The sequence below is a fragment of the Argopecten irradians genome, chromosome 6 (assembly GCF_041381155.1).
Source record: "Argopecten irradians isolate NY chromosome 6, Ai_NY, whole genome shotgun sequence".
Taxonomy (NCBI): domain Eukaryota; kingdom Metazoa; phylum Mollusca; class Bivalvia; order Pectinida; family Pectinidae; genus Argopecten; species Argopecten irradians.
In genome coordinates this window covers 35,141,061-35,158,089 of record NC_091139.1, presented here as the reverse complement: position 1 = coordinate 35,158,089, position 17,029 = coordinate 35,141,061, and the positions used below count along the sequence as shown (strand labels likewise).

Sequence of the window (17,029 nt, the reverse complement as noted above, 5' to 3'; positions counted from 1 at the left end):
AATACCGTAAATGACGGGAGACAACAATACCGTAAATGACGGGAGACAGCAATACCGTAAATGACGGGAGACAGCAATACCGTAAATGACGGGAGACAGCAATACCGTAAATGACGGGAGACAGCAATACCGTAAATGACGGGAGACAACAATACCGTAAATGACGGGAGACAACAATACCGTAATGACGGGAGACAGCAATACCGTAAATGACGGGAGACAGCAATACCGTAAATGACGGGAGACAGCAATACGGGAGACAGCAATACCGTAATGCCGTGCAAGTATCCTTAATATTTTGTCTCTAAGGCGTGAATTTCCCATGACACCGCGTACTTCCGTGAACATGGACAGCTAAGCCAGGGAACCGACTGACAGGTACCCGACTGTAGGTACCCGTCCTATGTGCGGATGCGTTCACGGGGGATCCATGAAACAAAGGACACAGCGATGCAAAATGAGTGTTCTAAATGTGTGTTATCCTCCTTCATTGCCGCTAGACGTGCACGTGCCCGCACAGTTCCTCGCCAGGAGAGGGGGAATCTCGTATGCGTCCAGTGGAATCCAATCCTTCAGACCACGACTTGGGGTAAGTCATGTCATTCACGCTGATTAATGCTTGTCAACATCAACAAAATATTACCAGTGCATAATCATTTCTCGTGATTCTAAATCCTGGAATCTATAAAAGTCGAACACAATCGACTACATATTACGGTACATAGAGCTTCCCCGCGAGCTTCCCTATTTCTTACGAGTTACCCCCCCTTGGTGCTAGGTCGCGATGACCGGGGAATAATAACATAACATAAAAATATATTAGGCCTAAGGCCATACCAATTTTCAAAAATAGTTCATCGGGATTTGAAATTAAAAATTGGAGCGAGATGGTGGAATTTAAAAAAAAAAAAAAAATTCTCATTTTGGGAGAAATCGCAGCGACAGGTTTGTAAAATGCTATATTTTAATATATGTAAGGATTTAACATGTCCCAATTCATTATATTTGAGTGATATTTGTTTGCAATGTTGCAGGGGTATTGTTAGAAACAAGAACACTGATTAACCATGCAAGTTCTTTTATTCCATATCGACGGATATTTTCAAATATTATGACGCACCCTGTAACAATATTAAAACACATTTACATTGTCAATATTACCAGTTTAATATAGCATCTAAATAGTATAAATTTGGAAAATATTTAGGATGGAATGGTTATTAATGTTTTATTGCTAAACACCATTAAATAAATCTCATGCAAGTCATAGAAAATTGAAGTTGTTTCAGTTAGAAAAAAATAGTAACAACCAATTTAGGTTACATTATCCTAGATGTCCATGCATGGACTCAAAATGATTCTGATATTTTCTCCAACATATGATTCAATAATAATTGATGTTTCTCAGAGACAATATCACAACAATATTAAAATATTATGAAAAAACACCCTTCACTGGCATACAATTTTGATATTATAATTTAATGAAAAATAACACAGTCAGACTATTAACACTTCAGAAAAAAAATCCTTTTAATGTATCTCCAGTAAGCTTCGAAGGAAGTGGAATTGTTTATTCGTGTGTTCATCACAATATCAAACGCTGATTTTCTACAAAATTCTAGGCCTAAATAAAATAGAGTGATGACGCTTTTTCCCGATCATGTGCTGATTTCTGTACTGAACTCACCACAATCATTAACGCCATATGATGAGAAGCTATTTCGATACAACCTTTAGCTGGTTTTGAAAAACGCGTGCATGCATTGAATGTTAATCATGTTTCCAAAATATGACTGCCATGGCGCCAAGCACTAGCAACGACGGCAATTCTAGCAAAACATTGCAAGACCAATCTTCACAACATTCTGTTGTCATGCAAGGGACGTCCCCTGTTCGTGATTTAACATTTACAACAGAGATTTTTTACCTTTCCTCTTGCTTTACTTCAGCTATAAAGTTACAGTTGTGGAAAATGGCAAACGAAAGCATTTTTACATCCCGCGCCATTTTATTTTTCTTTCGTTTCTCCGATTGCGAGAAAATAATATAAAAAAGAAACGGAATTCGTTCGTCAAAATCCGGAACTCGGAAAACAGGAGCAGGATTATTTTTTTTATATATTTTTCTGAAATTTCAATTTTAGGAGCGGGAATTCACGACAAACTATTTTTCAAATTGGTGTGGCCGAATATAAAATATCAAAATTTAACCTCTGATAGTTAATACTTACATCTATATGATAACTTACTTATTAAACTAATGTACACAAAGTGACAATTGCATCTCGGCTATAGAATTGAATGTAATTTATGATACAAAAAAAATGTATACTTTTGTACACAATATGGGCCTAATGAGTAATGTCGCGAGACTGACCTTCCTATATAAAGTGGTGACGGGGATGCTACCATCAATACCCCAAGATGAGTACTTAACAAAACAACGACCCAAAAGAAACATCAAAGCTAAGTATAACGAAAATCACATCACCACAAATATTGTTGAAAAAAATGTCACCGGAAATTCAAAACCCCTAACGGTACCAACACACAACTGTGAGCAATACAGGAATTCCTTCTTTGTGCGTATAGTCATTGACTGGAACCACTTAGAGGATAAGGTAGTATGTGCCCCAACATTGGAGACTTTTAAACATGCCCTGTAAGATTCTCTCTCTACCGTTGTGTTGAAACGGAAACAGGTTCTGCAACGTATCTGCAACGTATCATATATATATAGATATAGATAGATAGAATGTCCATTAACTATACAAATTAAAGTACATGTACACCACAGGTGCCCGGTTCTATAAAATAAAATGTGAATTAACAAACAAAAAAAAATATATAAGATAAATTAACTTGAATTAAATATTTAAAAATTTTTTTTAATGAAAACTGGAAAAATAATTACCATTAGTGATTTCAAGGATTTATAAGTGAGAAGTATTCGTCACTGTCTCTTTACACTACTAAATACCATGCAAGACACTTATGAACCGGGAATAAAAACTATTTTTCTCAACAAATACTTGTATTAATAGTTTGTCCACACCTTTATTAGTTTGTCCACACCTTTATTAGTTTGTCCACACATTTATTAGTTTGTCCACACCTTTATTAGTTTGTCCACACCTTTATTAGTTTGTCCACACCTTTATTAGTTTGTCCACACCTTTATTAGTTTGTCCACACCTTTATTAGTTTGTCCACACCTTTATTAGTTTGTCCACACCTTTATTAGTTTGTCCATACCTTTATTAGTTTGTCCACACCTTTATTAGTTTGTCCACACCTTTATTAGGTTTGTCCATACCTTTATATTAGTTTGTCCACACCTTTATTAGTTTGTCCACCTTTATTAGTTTGTCCACACCTTTCATTAGTTTGTCCACACCTTTATTAGTTTGTCCACACCTTTATTAGTTTGTCCACACCTTTATTTCAGTTGTCCCATCACCTTTATTAGTTTGTCCATGAACATACCTTTATTAGTTTGTCCACACCTTTATTAGTTTGTCCACACCTTTATTAGTTGTCCACACCTTTATTAGTTTGTCCACACCTTTATTAGTTTGTCCATACCTTTATTAGTTTGTCCACACCTTTTTATTTTGTCCAACCCTTTTTTAGTTTTTGTCCACACCTTTATTAGTTTGTCCACACCTTTATTAGTTTGTCCACACCTTTATTAAGTTTGTCCACACCTTTATTAGTTTGTCCACACCTTTATTAGTTTGTCCACACCTTTATTAGTTTGTCCACACCTTTATTAGTTTGTCCACACCTTTATTAGTTTGTCCACACCTTTATTAGTTTGTCCCACACCTTTATTAGTTTGTCCACACCTTTTATTAGGTTTGTCCATACCTTTATTAGTTTGTCCACCTTACACCTTTATTAGTTTGTCCACACCTTTATTAGGTTTGTCCCACACCTTTATTAGTTTGTCCACACCTTTATTAGTTTGTCCACACCTTTATTAGTTTGTCCATACCTTTATTAGTTTGTCCACACCTTTATTAGTTTGTCCACACCTTTATATTAGTTTCGTTGATAAGTATGTGCAAAGAATCTATGTAATGAAATGCAGACCAGTACTGATCCCATGTTATCGGAAAGCACAATTGCAGACATGGATCTGCTACCATTCTGCTGGTTTAAGTTGATGGGGCATAGAGTTTGGACTCTCTGTTCCCTCGGCAAATGGTTGGTGCCACACTGTCTCTATGATCAGCGCAATCCAGAGTGGGCGAAGTGTACACGTGGATACTAGCTACTAAGACTCTGTGGACGTAGCTTTGTGCTCTCCACATCAGATGCGAATCTCGTATGAGCTAAATCCACGCCAGATCCGCAAAAGAGCCACAGATAGACCTTTAGACTGGCACTCGCGAGATTCCATCGAGCGCTACTCTTAGGCTTCTAACTCTATCTAGACACGATTCCCTGCCAAGGAGACTCAAGGGCGAGAGCGATTGCGTATAAACATCACTGTTTGTCCACACCTTTATTCGCAGTACTCGACGAATAAGACTGAGCGAATTCCACACATAACACATACTTAGTTAGCGATATGATATCTCTGTCGTAGTTGATCCACATCCACACACACACACAGCAGAGACCGCACAACAAAACACACAATCTCTCTCAAAAACCGGATATTCTACAGACGGTAGTTGAGAGAGCTATGTTCGACAATTGTCGCTAGGTGACACTTTGGTTAATTATATGTGAGGCGACAGGGGACACATTCCACGTCCACACCAGCGGGGGCGACGTGGGGTGTAGCGGCTTGTAGCGGAATAATCTAGTGTTCTCACGTTTCGAGTCACACCTAGTAGCGTAGCACTTCAGCGGACACTTAGTCTCTGTATTACGTCGGATTCGGTCACTCTGAATGACAACCAGAGACGGATTTCTAGGAAAAAATTGTCAGCAACTTGACTATAAGTCCACTCAAGGTATGTACACATGATGCTAGTCCTTCGGAGAGGACACTAATTGACGGACTCGAAGAGACGCGATTATCACAAAAGACGAGACGGCGAGAATTCCTTTATTAGTTTGTCCACACCTTTATTAGTTTGTCCACACCTTTATTAGTTTGTCCACACCTTTATTAGTTTGTGTCCACACCTTTATTAGTTTGTCCACACCTTTATTAGGTTTGTCCACACCTCCTTTATTAGTTTGTCCACCACCTTTATTAGTTTGTGTCCACACCTTTATTAGTTTGTCCACACCTTTATTAGTTTGTCCACACCTTTATTAGTTTGTCCACACCTTTATTAGTTTGTCCACACCTTTATTAGTTTGTCCACACCTTTATTAGTTTGTCCACACCTTTATTAGTTTGTCCACACCTTTATTAGTTTGTCCATACCTTTATTGGGTTTGTCCACACCTTTATTAGTTTGTCCACACCTTTATTAGTTTGTCCACCACCTTTATTAGTTTGTCCACACCTTTATTAGTTTGTCCATACATTATTGTCCATACCTTTATTAGTTTGTCCACACCTTTATTAGTTTTGTCCACACCTTTATTAGTTTGTCCACACCTTTATTAGTTTGTCCACACCTTTATTAGTTTGTCCACACCTTTATTAGTTTGTCCACACCTTTATTAGTTTGTCCACACCTTTATTAGTTTGTCCATACCTTTATTAGTTTGTCCACACCTTTATTAGTTTGTCCACACCTTTATTAGTTTGTCCATACCTTTATTAGTTTGTCCATACCTTTATTAGTTTGTCCACACCTTTATTAGGTTGTCCACACCTTTATTAGTTTGTCCACACCTTTATTAGTTTGTCCACACCTTTATTAGTTTGTCCACACCTTTATTAGTTTGTCCACACCTTTATTAGTTTGTCCACACCTTTATTAGTTTGTCCACACCTTTATTAGTTTGTCCACACCTTTATTAGTTTGTCCACACCTTTATTAGTTTGTCCACACCTTTATTAGTTTGTCCACACCTTTATTAGGTTGTCCATACCTTTGTTGTTGTCCACACCTTTATTAGTTTTGTCCACACCTTTTTTAGGTTGTCCACACCTTTATTAGTTTGTCCACACCTTTATTAGTTTGTCCACACCTTTATTAGTTTGTCCACACCTTTATTAGGTTGTCCATACCTTTATTAGTTTGTCCATACCTTTATTAGTTTGTCCACACCTTTATTAGTTTGTCCATACCTTTATTAGTTTGTCCATACCTTTATTAGTTTGTCCATACCTTTATTAGTTTGTCCACACCTTTATTAGTTTGTCCACACCTTTATTAGTTTGTCCATACCTTTATTAGGTTTGTCCATACCTTTATTAGTTTGTCCATACCTTTATTAGTTTGTCCACACCTTTATTAGTTTGTCCATACCTTTATTAGTTTGTCCACACCTTTATTAGGTTGTCCATACCTTTATTAGTTTGTCCACACCTTTATTAGGTTGTCCACACCTTTATTAGTTTGTCCATACCATTATTAGTTTTTCCACACCTTTATTAGTTTGTTCACACCATTATTTATGTTTTTCCACACCTTTATTAGTTTGTCCCATACCATTTATTAGTTTTTCCATACCTTTATTAGTTTTACCTTTATTAGTTTGTCCATAACTTTATTAGTTTGTCCATACCTTTAATACTTGGCTTTATTAGTTTGTCGAGCTACTCATGCATGGACCCATGCATGGTGACGTCACAGCATCAACAAAATTAATATTCGCTTGTTACAATTTATCCTTTTTTTTTCCAGAAACTAAGTTTTGTTTTCTTTTAAAGATGCAAACAATGGGATTGTTGTTGAAAATATCATACAATTTTCAGGTATGGAATATTGCAGTCACGTTTTTTTTTTTTTTTTTTTTTTATTTATATCAAAATCCATATTTGGATATGAAGGATAGGGATATTCTTCCCTCGGGATCACAAAATGTTATAAAACCCTCGGCATATATATACCTGCTTTCCTTTGTCATATTCATACAACAACTCATGCATATTGCTTACTTAGGTGATATACAAGTTAAAACAAACGGGAATACTCTCGGAAAGATTCAAACCCACATACTTGACACTAGCCATAAGCTGTAATGTCTATTGTCTTAACCACTACACCACTGGGTCAAGTAAAGGCAAACAATTCAAACAAAACTATGTCTTCAAAATTAATCCTGATAATTAATACTCTCTGAAAGTTATAGAGAGTTTTAGTTTATTGAGTACATTTGAGAATGAGTGAAGAGGACAATTCATTACTTTCTCACCAAAAATTTGTTTTCTTTCTCCTAAAAATCTAGAGGGGGGGGGTGGTTCAAAAGGAACTCTTACCCAAATATAATACTTATGATTGCTGATAAAGGTACAATGTTGGAAGCCATGGCATTGCCAGCATTGCTGCTGTACATTACCCCTGACCCCATTAGCGCTACTGTACATTTGACACCTTGACCCTTCATCTTGACTATGTTAAGTTCATCTGCAGGTGTGTTATCATAAACCTCTCATTAAGGATAAATAAAACCTGATGTTTAGTCCAAATAATATCTCGATACCTATGAGTACCATTGACATGGATGATGCTGGTGGACTGCTGCTCTGGGGCTATTACAACGGTCAATTGTCATTAGTAAATGATGTACTTATAATGGGCAGATTCTGATCAGTCAGAATGACAGAGATATATGTATAATTAATTAAAAGTTCTGTTATTAGTAGGCAGGTGTTCACATAGTGATATATTAATTGTGATATTTTACTTAAGGTGTGTCCATGTCCAATGTTACCCTGTCTTGGCTTAAGAAGCCATGTGCTACTTAGTAGCAGAGTTGAAATGCAACTCATTAATATGCTCTGAAAATATATGGTTGAATGGAAAGAACCACAAGAACAGGATATCCAGAAATCTATTTTTGTTTTTGCTATTTCAAAGAAAGTTTTGATGGGAACATTTTAAAATCTCAATATGTTGACATTCTTAAGTTTGATATCACTGTTTCAAAGAAAGTTTTGACTTAATAGATTTTGAAAAATTGAAGTTTGTGATTTCTGGAAGAGTATCAGGGATCTTTCTCAAATTCCTAAATGAAGATTAACTGAGGGAAAAGAAGAGGGAAATTTAAGAAAGCAAAAGTATATATAAAATCGTGTAACTGGTACATGTGTATATGATATGATTGATATTATGCATTTATGGCCTTGGTGGCAGTGTGATATGAAGATTTACTAACTTGAAGATGTATATTTCCTGAGTGCTTTCTCGAGGGAAATATTACATCTGAGGGTAAATTAACCTTCATATCACACTGCCACTGGGACATATATTTTTTATTATACAGAAAATTCGCAAATCGCTACCCTTGGGATAGATATTACTTAGTTTCGTGAAGAGTAAAATTGTTGTTTTACACTTTGTCCATCATTGTTGTAAAATCAGAAAGGGAGATAACTCCTTGTGAGAGATGTGTGGTCACAAAGAGGGTACAATCCAAAGGGAAATATGATATTTTTTCCCCCCCGAGGGAGATACAATGTTAAATTTCCCTGTCATGTGATATATTTCAACTAATCACAGGCACTGTTATAAACATGAGGTATAATAATAGATATTTATCGACAATGATATTCTGTAAGAACTAATCTATTAACAAACTGCCAGACTTCTTGACATAAATATTAATTAATTAATATTAACTTAAGTATATAAAAGTCTTTAGCTAGGCAAATGGTGGGTAAAAGTATACACATGTTATGACATACAATGTATTTAGCTAACATTCTGTAAACATTCAGTGTGTCGACCCTGTATAGCTAGGGCTCCAGTCTATTGTACTGGTGTATATTGTACAGGTAAAAGGATTTCTGTAATAAAGTTGTATCATCTAGTGGTCGTTAAGTAGCTTATTAATGACAGCCTTTAGTACGATCAAATAACTGGATACACTAGGTCACAACACTGGCCGACAGATTTACTCCATCATACATATTTCCATCACCTTTTACAACGAACACGTATGTAATGTATGTAGAATTTTGTGTTATCGTTAATCATTTTGATCTCACATATATCGTTAATCATTTTGATCTCACATTTTCACAACAGATTTAAGAAATTTTGTTGTGAAGAAAATATATCACGTAACTGGCCTGTGCAGCCAATTGTCGTACGGCCATGTCATAGATATCGTAAGACACATATATAATAATACTATTGTGACGTCACAGGTAATAATAACATCATAATCAAAAATTACTTGCAAAAATAAACTCGCCTGCTGGAAACAATATCACATCCTAATTTGGACTTTTTTATAGAGAAATAAAAAAGAAAGTTTTGTCTATAATTCCATAAATGCAAGTTATGTTATAAATGGAATATTATTCTCTGACTACATAATATGAAATTTATCAAAATTGTTGAATAATTTGAAGTGGCACTTGCCCGAAGACTCATGGCACATCAAATTTTTGAAATTATTTAACAAAATCAATAATGTATAGCCAAATCAGAATGTAAATTTGCTAACAAAAATTTTCTCTGTTTAAGTCACCAGTGCTAATTCTTTTGCCAACAAAAATAACAGCTAAATGATATTTTAGTAGACTATAATAATATTAATTATTGAGGTATTTCTTGGGAGATATATATATATGCAGATTGATTAGGACTATTGTAAAGTGTTATCACGACTTTTTGATGTCATAAAGGTTCTCTGTTAAACCTTCTAATGAAATTTTATCAGCTACATACATTTTTACTAATATTTTACTTCATATAATAATGCCTTGTCCAGACAGCCATAACTGGAAATATGTAACAGCACAGGGACGAAGATATATTCAGTGATGAAGCTGAGATATTATTAAATGTTAATTAGATGACTTCGACAAGCTGACTTCAAGGTCACTGGCCATTCAATCTGCTATTAGAAAGTAGAAATATTGGGTGATATGTGAGAAAGGTGATAAAGGTCTCACTACACATGTGTCTATGTATAACTGGCAGGATGGTTATGGTGTTTTTCCCTTGTACTGACAAAGGTTGGTTGTTTATATCCTGAGGTTACTCAATAGCCCTTGTTTCACATCTCTGGTATACGTCAAGAATCCCTTGTCACCTTCAATGTAAACTCTCCCATTTTCACCTGTCAATGAGGTATACTCACGACCCTGGTGTACCGCAACGGTGTACTCATGAGCACTGATGCACCTTCACGCTTCGACGGGTATACTCATAGCCTCTTGTTCACCTTAAATTATACCTCATGAGCCCCGTGTTCACCTTCAATGGGAATACTCACGTGCCCTTATTCACCTTCATCTGGGTGTACTCACGAGCCCTTTTACCTTCAAGGGGTATACTCATGAGCCCTTGTTCACCTTCAACGGGTATACCCATGAGCCCTTGTTCACCTTCATTGGGTTATACTCATGAGCCCTTGTTTCACCTTCATTTGGGAATACTCATGAGCCTCTTGTTCACCTTCAATGGGAGCACTCATGAGCCCTTGTTCATTTTCAATGGGTATACTCATCGAGCCCTTGTTCACCTTCTCTGGGTATATCACGAAGTCCTTGTTCACCTTCAATGGGTATACTCATGAGCCCTTGTTCACCTTCATGGGTAATACTCACGAGCCCTTGTTTACCTTCACCGGGTATACCCATGAGCCCTTTTCACCTTCAATGAGTATACTCATGAGCCCTCGTTAGTCACCATTTTTGTTTTTTTTTTTTTTTTTGTTTTTTGTTTTTTTTTTTTTTTTTTTGGTTTTTTGGTTGGTGGACAAAGTATCAACATTCCTTTTCCTCATGGTTAAAATCAAAACTCAAGAAAGCCAGTCGCCTGTACTGACTAAAGGTTGGTGTTTATATCTCTGGGTATACTCACAAGCCCTCATTCACCTTCACATGGGTTACGGTATACTCACGAGCCCTAGTTCACCTTCAGTGGGTATACTCATGAGCCCTTGTTCACCTTCAAATGAGTATACTCACGAGCCCTCGTTCACCTTCTAAAAGTTATATATCATCTCATGAAGTGAAAACTGTTAAAAGGAAAAGAATGTAAAATAAATCTAAACCCAAACCAAAACTTCTAACAATATTTAATAAATTTTGAACTCTTAATCTAGATCTAATTTCAATAAAAGAATTGGTGAAATGTCTGAGCATTACGAATGAATATGAAGAAACCTCCTAGACTGTATCTAATTAACCTGAAGTAGCTGTTGATTTGTGCTTTCTGACTGTAGAGATGTGATATATCTGATCGTGACATGAGTCAAAGGACTACTTAATATGTTATTGTGACTGACCATTTATCGAAGGTCAGTTTCCTGAAAGCTTAATCATGCTTTGGTCATTTCCATCTCATATACATACAATTGAAAGCATAATACATACCTGAGTATGTGGTTTCCTGGGCAACCTGTTGACCCCCAAATGATACAAATGTACTCATCTAACCATTCATTATGGCCTGTGTATTTTAAGTTGTAGGTAGTTGAGGTTGTGCTGATGTAAATTAGACTGTCATTAAAAGTTTACCTTTATCCTTGCCTTGGGCTATAGGTCAGTGTGTATTATCATTAAGATAACATTGGCTTCATAAAGATATATATATGCATGTGTGAGTGTACCTATGTAGGTATGAAAGATTTTTACGGGCAATGCTTTTCAATGCGGAAATGCTCTGAGTCAAACGAGAGCATAGATATGCCATTGTGAAGGTATGGTATATGTCAATACAAAGACAGGTCTGTGTTTATTTGGCACGGAGAAAAGTCACCCATCATCTGAGGCTCATCCAGATCAAGGCCTTATTGGTAGATGTGTAAACACAGATTCACCTTTGGAACAACCTGCTCTAAGTTTGCAAGGTAGGGTCTCCATCTATGGCATTGTCTCTTGCTATTCTTGAATTCTCTTTCACACTATGGAATTGCTGTATCTGCTGCAACTTTGTAAAAGTATTTAGCGTTACTATCACTCATGATGAGATGTCAAGCCCACATCTGCAGGTCGAAGGTCAGCAACTATTCTTGCGGTAATATAGATACATTACACATGACAATTGTATGTTAATCTTCAGAAGCTATTTGAATTTGAAATGATATAACATTTTCAATGTCAAGGTCGATCTTGATTAGAATTTCTGTTATGAAACAGTTTGTTATGAAATTAACATTTATGAGTTGCATAAATAATTGTTAATATTGTATTGAATTTGTCATTAAAGGTGTGAGCCTTCCCATTATTTAACACTTATTAATGAACAAGTATAATGGAGAAAGCCATCCTCAGTTGGTGAAAGCCACTTCCTGTTACGTACGTCCATCAACGTCTGAGCATCATCAGAGAGTCTTGTTGTCTTTTGTTCTGTTGTTTTTGTGCAAATTTTTGTTGTTTACAAGTACTATTATCCATTCTTATTTATCTTTTGTTTCGTTGTTTCTGACCAAATTTTTGTTGTCCATGCATCCTTAATAGCAGCTCTATTATTTTCCAAAAATGTAATAATCATGGACAAGTCTCTTTTTCAAATTTCGTATTGGTAGCCATCTTTTTCCCCCCCTTTAAATGTAATTTCCAAATTGATTGAAATTTCCAAATTTTGAATCTAATTAAGTGTTTCCCCCCCTTTAAATGTAATTTCCAAATTGATTGTTTTGAATCTAATTATGTCCCCCAAACGAAGCTGGGCGGACATATTGTTTTTGCTCCGTTTCTTCTTCTTATTATTATTATTATTTTTATTCTTATTTCTTCTGGTTTCTTCCGCCGCGCGGGTTTCCGCAGCTTTTCTCAGAAACTACTGGGCCGATTATCACGAAACTTCACATACATATTCATTAGGGTATGGGATTGTGCATAAAGGTTTTTTTTTCCCAACCGGAAGTCCAAGATGGCCGCCAGGGCCCATTTCCTGTTTTCAGGTTTCGGTCTCCGATCTCGCTGAAAATTGGTCTATGGGGGTTTTAAGGGATGGCGAACATCATGAAAACATTTTCACAAAGATTTTTGGTATTCCAAGATGGCTGCTGGCCCACTTCCTGTTTTCAGGTTTCGGTCTCCGATCTCAAAGAAAATTGGTATATAGGGGTTTTAAGGGATGGCGAACAACATGCAAAGGTTTTCATAAAGATTTTAGTATTCCAAGATGGCCGCTGGCCCACTTCCTGTTTTCAGGTTTCGGTCTTCTATCTCAATGAAAATTGGTATATAGGGGTTTTAAGGGATGGCGAACAACATGCAAAGGTTTTCGTAAAGATTTTAGTATTCCAAGATGGCCGCTGGCCCACTTCCTGTTTTCAGGTTTCGGTTTTCTATCTCAATGAAAATTGGTATATAGGGGTTTTAAGGGATGGCGAACAACATGCAAAGGTTTTCGTAAAGATTTTGGTATTCCAAGATGGCCGCTGGCCCACTTCCTGTTTTCAGGTTTCGATCTCCGATCTCGCTGAAAATTGGTCTATGGGGGTTTTAAATGATGGCGAACATCATGAAAACATTTTCGTGAAGATTTTTGGTATTCCAAGATGGCCACTGGGATCACTTCCTGTTTTTATATTTTGGTCTCTGATTTCAATAAAAATTAGTATGTAGGGGTATTAAGGGATGCTTATCAATATGATGAAAATTTTAAAAGATTGTCGCTCGGCAAACTTCCTGTTTTCAAATTTTCGTCAGCATTTCATTGAAAATTGATAAATGGGGGTTTTAACTTAAAATTTTAAGGGATGCCATACAGTCATGATTACTGCCAAATCAATTTCTCTGAAAATAGCCTGGTATTACCGTATTTTTGCGCATATAGATTTCAGATTTGTTGCAATTGGAGGTGCGTTTGGGGGACTGTGTAATGGTGTCCATTACAATGAGTACTTGTTAAAATTGGATCATCTAACCTTCCAATATATTATGGGAATAGAATCCTTATATATATATATGACTAGCTTGTGAAATGAAAGATAACAATATTGGTAGGAATCCCATTCAATAGACTCCCATATATTTGATGTGTATGAGTGATTGGGTTTAGTCCCATATATTTGATGTGTATGAGTGATTGGGTTTAGTCCCATATATTTGATGTGTATGAGTGATTGGGTTTAGTCCCTTATATTTGATGTGTATGAGTGATTGGGTTTAGTCCCATATATTTGATGTGTATGAGTGATTGGGTTTAGTCCCATATATTTGATGTGTATGAGTGATTGGGTTTAGTCCCATATATTTGATGTGTATGAGTGATTGGGTTTAGTCCCATATATTTGATGTGTGTGAGTGATTGGGTTTAGTCCCATATATTTGATGTGTATGAGTGATTGGGTTTAGTCCCATATATTTGATGTGTACGAGTGATTGGGATTTAGTCCCATACATTTGATGTGTACGAGTGATTGGGTTTAGTCCCATACATTTGATGTGTACGAGTGATTGGGTTTAGTCCCATATATTTGATGTGTATGAGTGATTGGGTTTAGTCCCATTTATTTGATGTGTATGAGTGATTGGGTTTAGTCCCATATATTTGATGTGTATGAGTGATTGGGTTTAGTCCCATATATTTGATGTGTATGAGTGATTGGGTTTAGTCCCATATATTTGATGTGTATGAGTGATTGGGTTTAGTCCCATTTATTTGATGTGTATGAGTGATTGGGTTTAGTCCCATATATTTGATGTGTATGAGTGATTGGGTTTAGTCCCATATATTTGATGTGTATGAGTGATTGGGTTTAGTCCCATATATTTGATGTGTATGAGTGATTGGGTTTAGTCACTTATGTTTGATGTGTATGAGTGATTGGGTTTAGTCCCATTTATTTGATGTGTATGAGTGATTGGGTTTAGTCCCATATATTTGATGTGTATGAGTGATTGGGTTTTAGTCCCATATATTTGATGTGTATGAGTGATTGGGTTTAGTCCCATTTATTTGATGTGTATGAGTGATTGGGTTTAGTCCCATATATTTGATGTGTATGAGTGATTGGGTTTAGTCCCATATATTTGATGTGTATGAGTGATTGGGTTTAGTCCCATATATTTGATGTGTATGAGTGATTGGGTTTAGTCCCATATATTTGATGTGTATGAGTGATTGGGTTTAGTCCCTTATATTTGATGTGTATGAGTGATTGGGTTTAGTCCCTTATATTTGATGTGTATGAGTGATTGGGTTTAGTCCCTTATGTTTGATGTGTATGAGTGATTGGGTTTAGTCCCTTATATTTGATGTGTATGAGTGATTGGGTTTAGTCCCATATATTTGATGTGTATGAGTGATTGGGTTTAGTCCCTTATATTTGATGTGTATGAGTGATTGGGTTTAGTCCCATATAATTGATGTGTATGAGTGATTGGGTTTAGTCACCATTATGTTTGATGTGTATGAGTGATTGGGTTTAGTCCCATATATTTGATGTCCCATATATTTGATGTGTATGAGTGATTGGGTTTAGTCCCATATATTTGATGTGTATGAGTGATTGGGTTTAGTCCCTTATATTTTGATGTGTATGAGTGATTGGGTTTAGTCCCATATATTTGATGTGTATGAGTGATTGGGTTTAGTCCCATATATTTGATGTCCCATATATTTGATGTGTATGAGTGATTGGGTTTAGTCCCATATATTTGATGTGTATGAGTGATTGGGTTTAGTCCCTTATATTTGATGTGTATGAGTGATTGGGTTTAGTCCCATATATTTGATGTGTATGAGTGATTGGGTTTAGTCCCATATATTTGATGTGTATGAGTGATTGGGTTTAGTCCCATTATATATTTGATGTGTATGAGTGATTGGGTTTAGTCCCATATATTTGATGTGTATGAGTGATTGGGTTTAGTCCATATATTTGATGTGTATGAGTGATTGGGTTTAGTCCCATATATTTGATGTCCCATATATTTGATGTGTATGAGTGATTGGGTTTAGTCCCATATATTTGATGTGTATGAGTGATTGGGTTTAGTCCCTTATATTTGATGTGTATGAGTGATTGGGTTTAGTCCCATATATTTGATGTGTATGAGTGATTGGGTTTAGTCCCATATATTTGATGTGTATGAGTGATTGGGTTTAGTCCCTTATATTTGATGTGTATGAGTGATTGGGTTTAGTCCCATATATTTGATGTGTATGAGTGATTGGGTTTCAATATCAGTTGATTCACTGTGTACTTTAATTCAGTTTTGACAAAACTTTTTATTAAAAAATAAATTCCAATGATTTCATTTCTATATTAATGGCTTTTCTCATAAAATACTGAATGACAAAGTTTGATCTGTAGAAGAATTTCAATTCATTAAATAGGCACCAATTTCAATGATGTACATCTAATATACATGTAGATGGGTATGAATACCAGGGAATATGTTGATTTTTCATGTACTCTTCTGAAGATTCGTTGTCTATTACTCTCTTTTGTTCACTTTGTAGACAACTAGATTTTCCCGATAAATGATTAAAAGGAAGAGTGGCAAAGAAAACACGAAAAATTTAAAGATGCTCCACCGCTGACAAATGGTATTTTTTCAATTTCAAAAACAGGAGCAGACGATTTAGTATTTTTCTTCAGTTACAAAAGTTACTTACTTTACACCATTACCATCATTGAAAAGTTTGAGCTTCTAATTTTACTTAAGTTAAAAATATGAAAAATAATTAATTGCATCCCGAAAAAAATCTGTAGCACTATATATCCAATATGGAATGAAGTAATGATTGCGCATGCACCGAAGGCGAAATAAATTATTCTATGTTATTTTTTGTGTTAATTAGGCACATATATACACAATTAAACACGAATTATTGTTCGAATAATAAATATCATTCATGTTCTGTCGGCAGTGGAGCATCTTTAAAAAAAAAAATTATTGCCATAATTTCTCGGAAAACCTATTGCTGGGTTCTAAGGTGGGATTTGAGAAATATGTTTTGATACAGTGATTTACTTGGTTTGATTAGATTAGGATCCTATTTATAACAGTCAGAGTAATTTAAGGA

At 35.7% G+C, this 17,029-nt stretch overlaps 1 protein-coding gene across 1 annotated transcript in view; it reads left to right on the top strand.

Moving 5' to 3' along the window:
- The first annotated feature begins 351 nt into the window (after positions 1–351).
- Positions 352–17,029, top strand: part of LOC138325728 (high affinity 3',5'-cyclic-AMP phosphodiesterase 7A-like) — an 88,224-nt gene continuing 71,546 nt past the window's right edge. Inside the window, exon 1 of the mRNA XM_069271575.1 lies at positions 352–589. Coding sequence (XP_069127676.1) covers positions 404–589 — 186 coding nt within the window. The 5' untranslated portion in view covers positions 352–403. The remainder of the gene's footprint in view (positions 590–17,029) is intronic.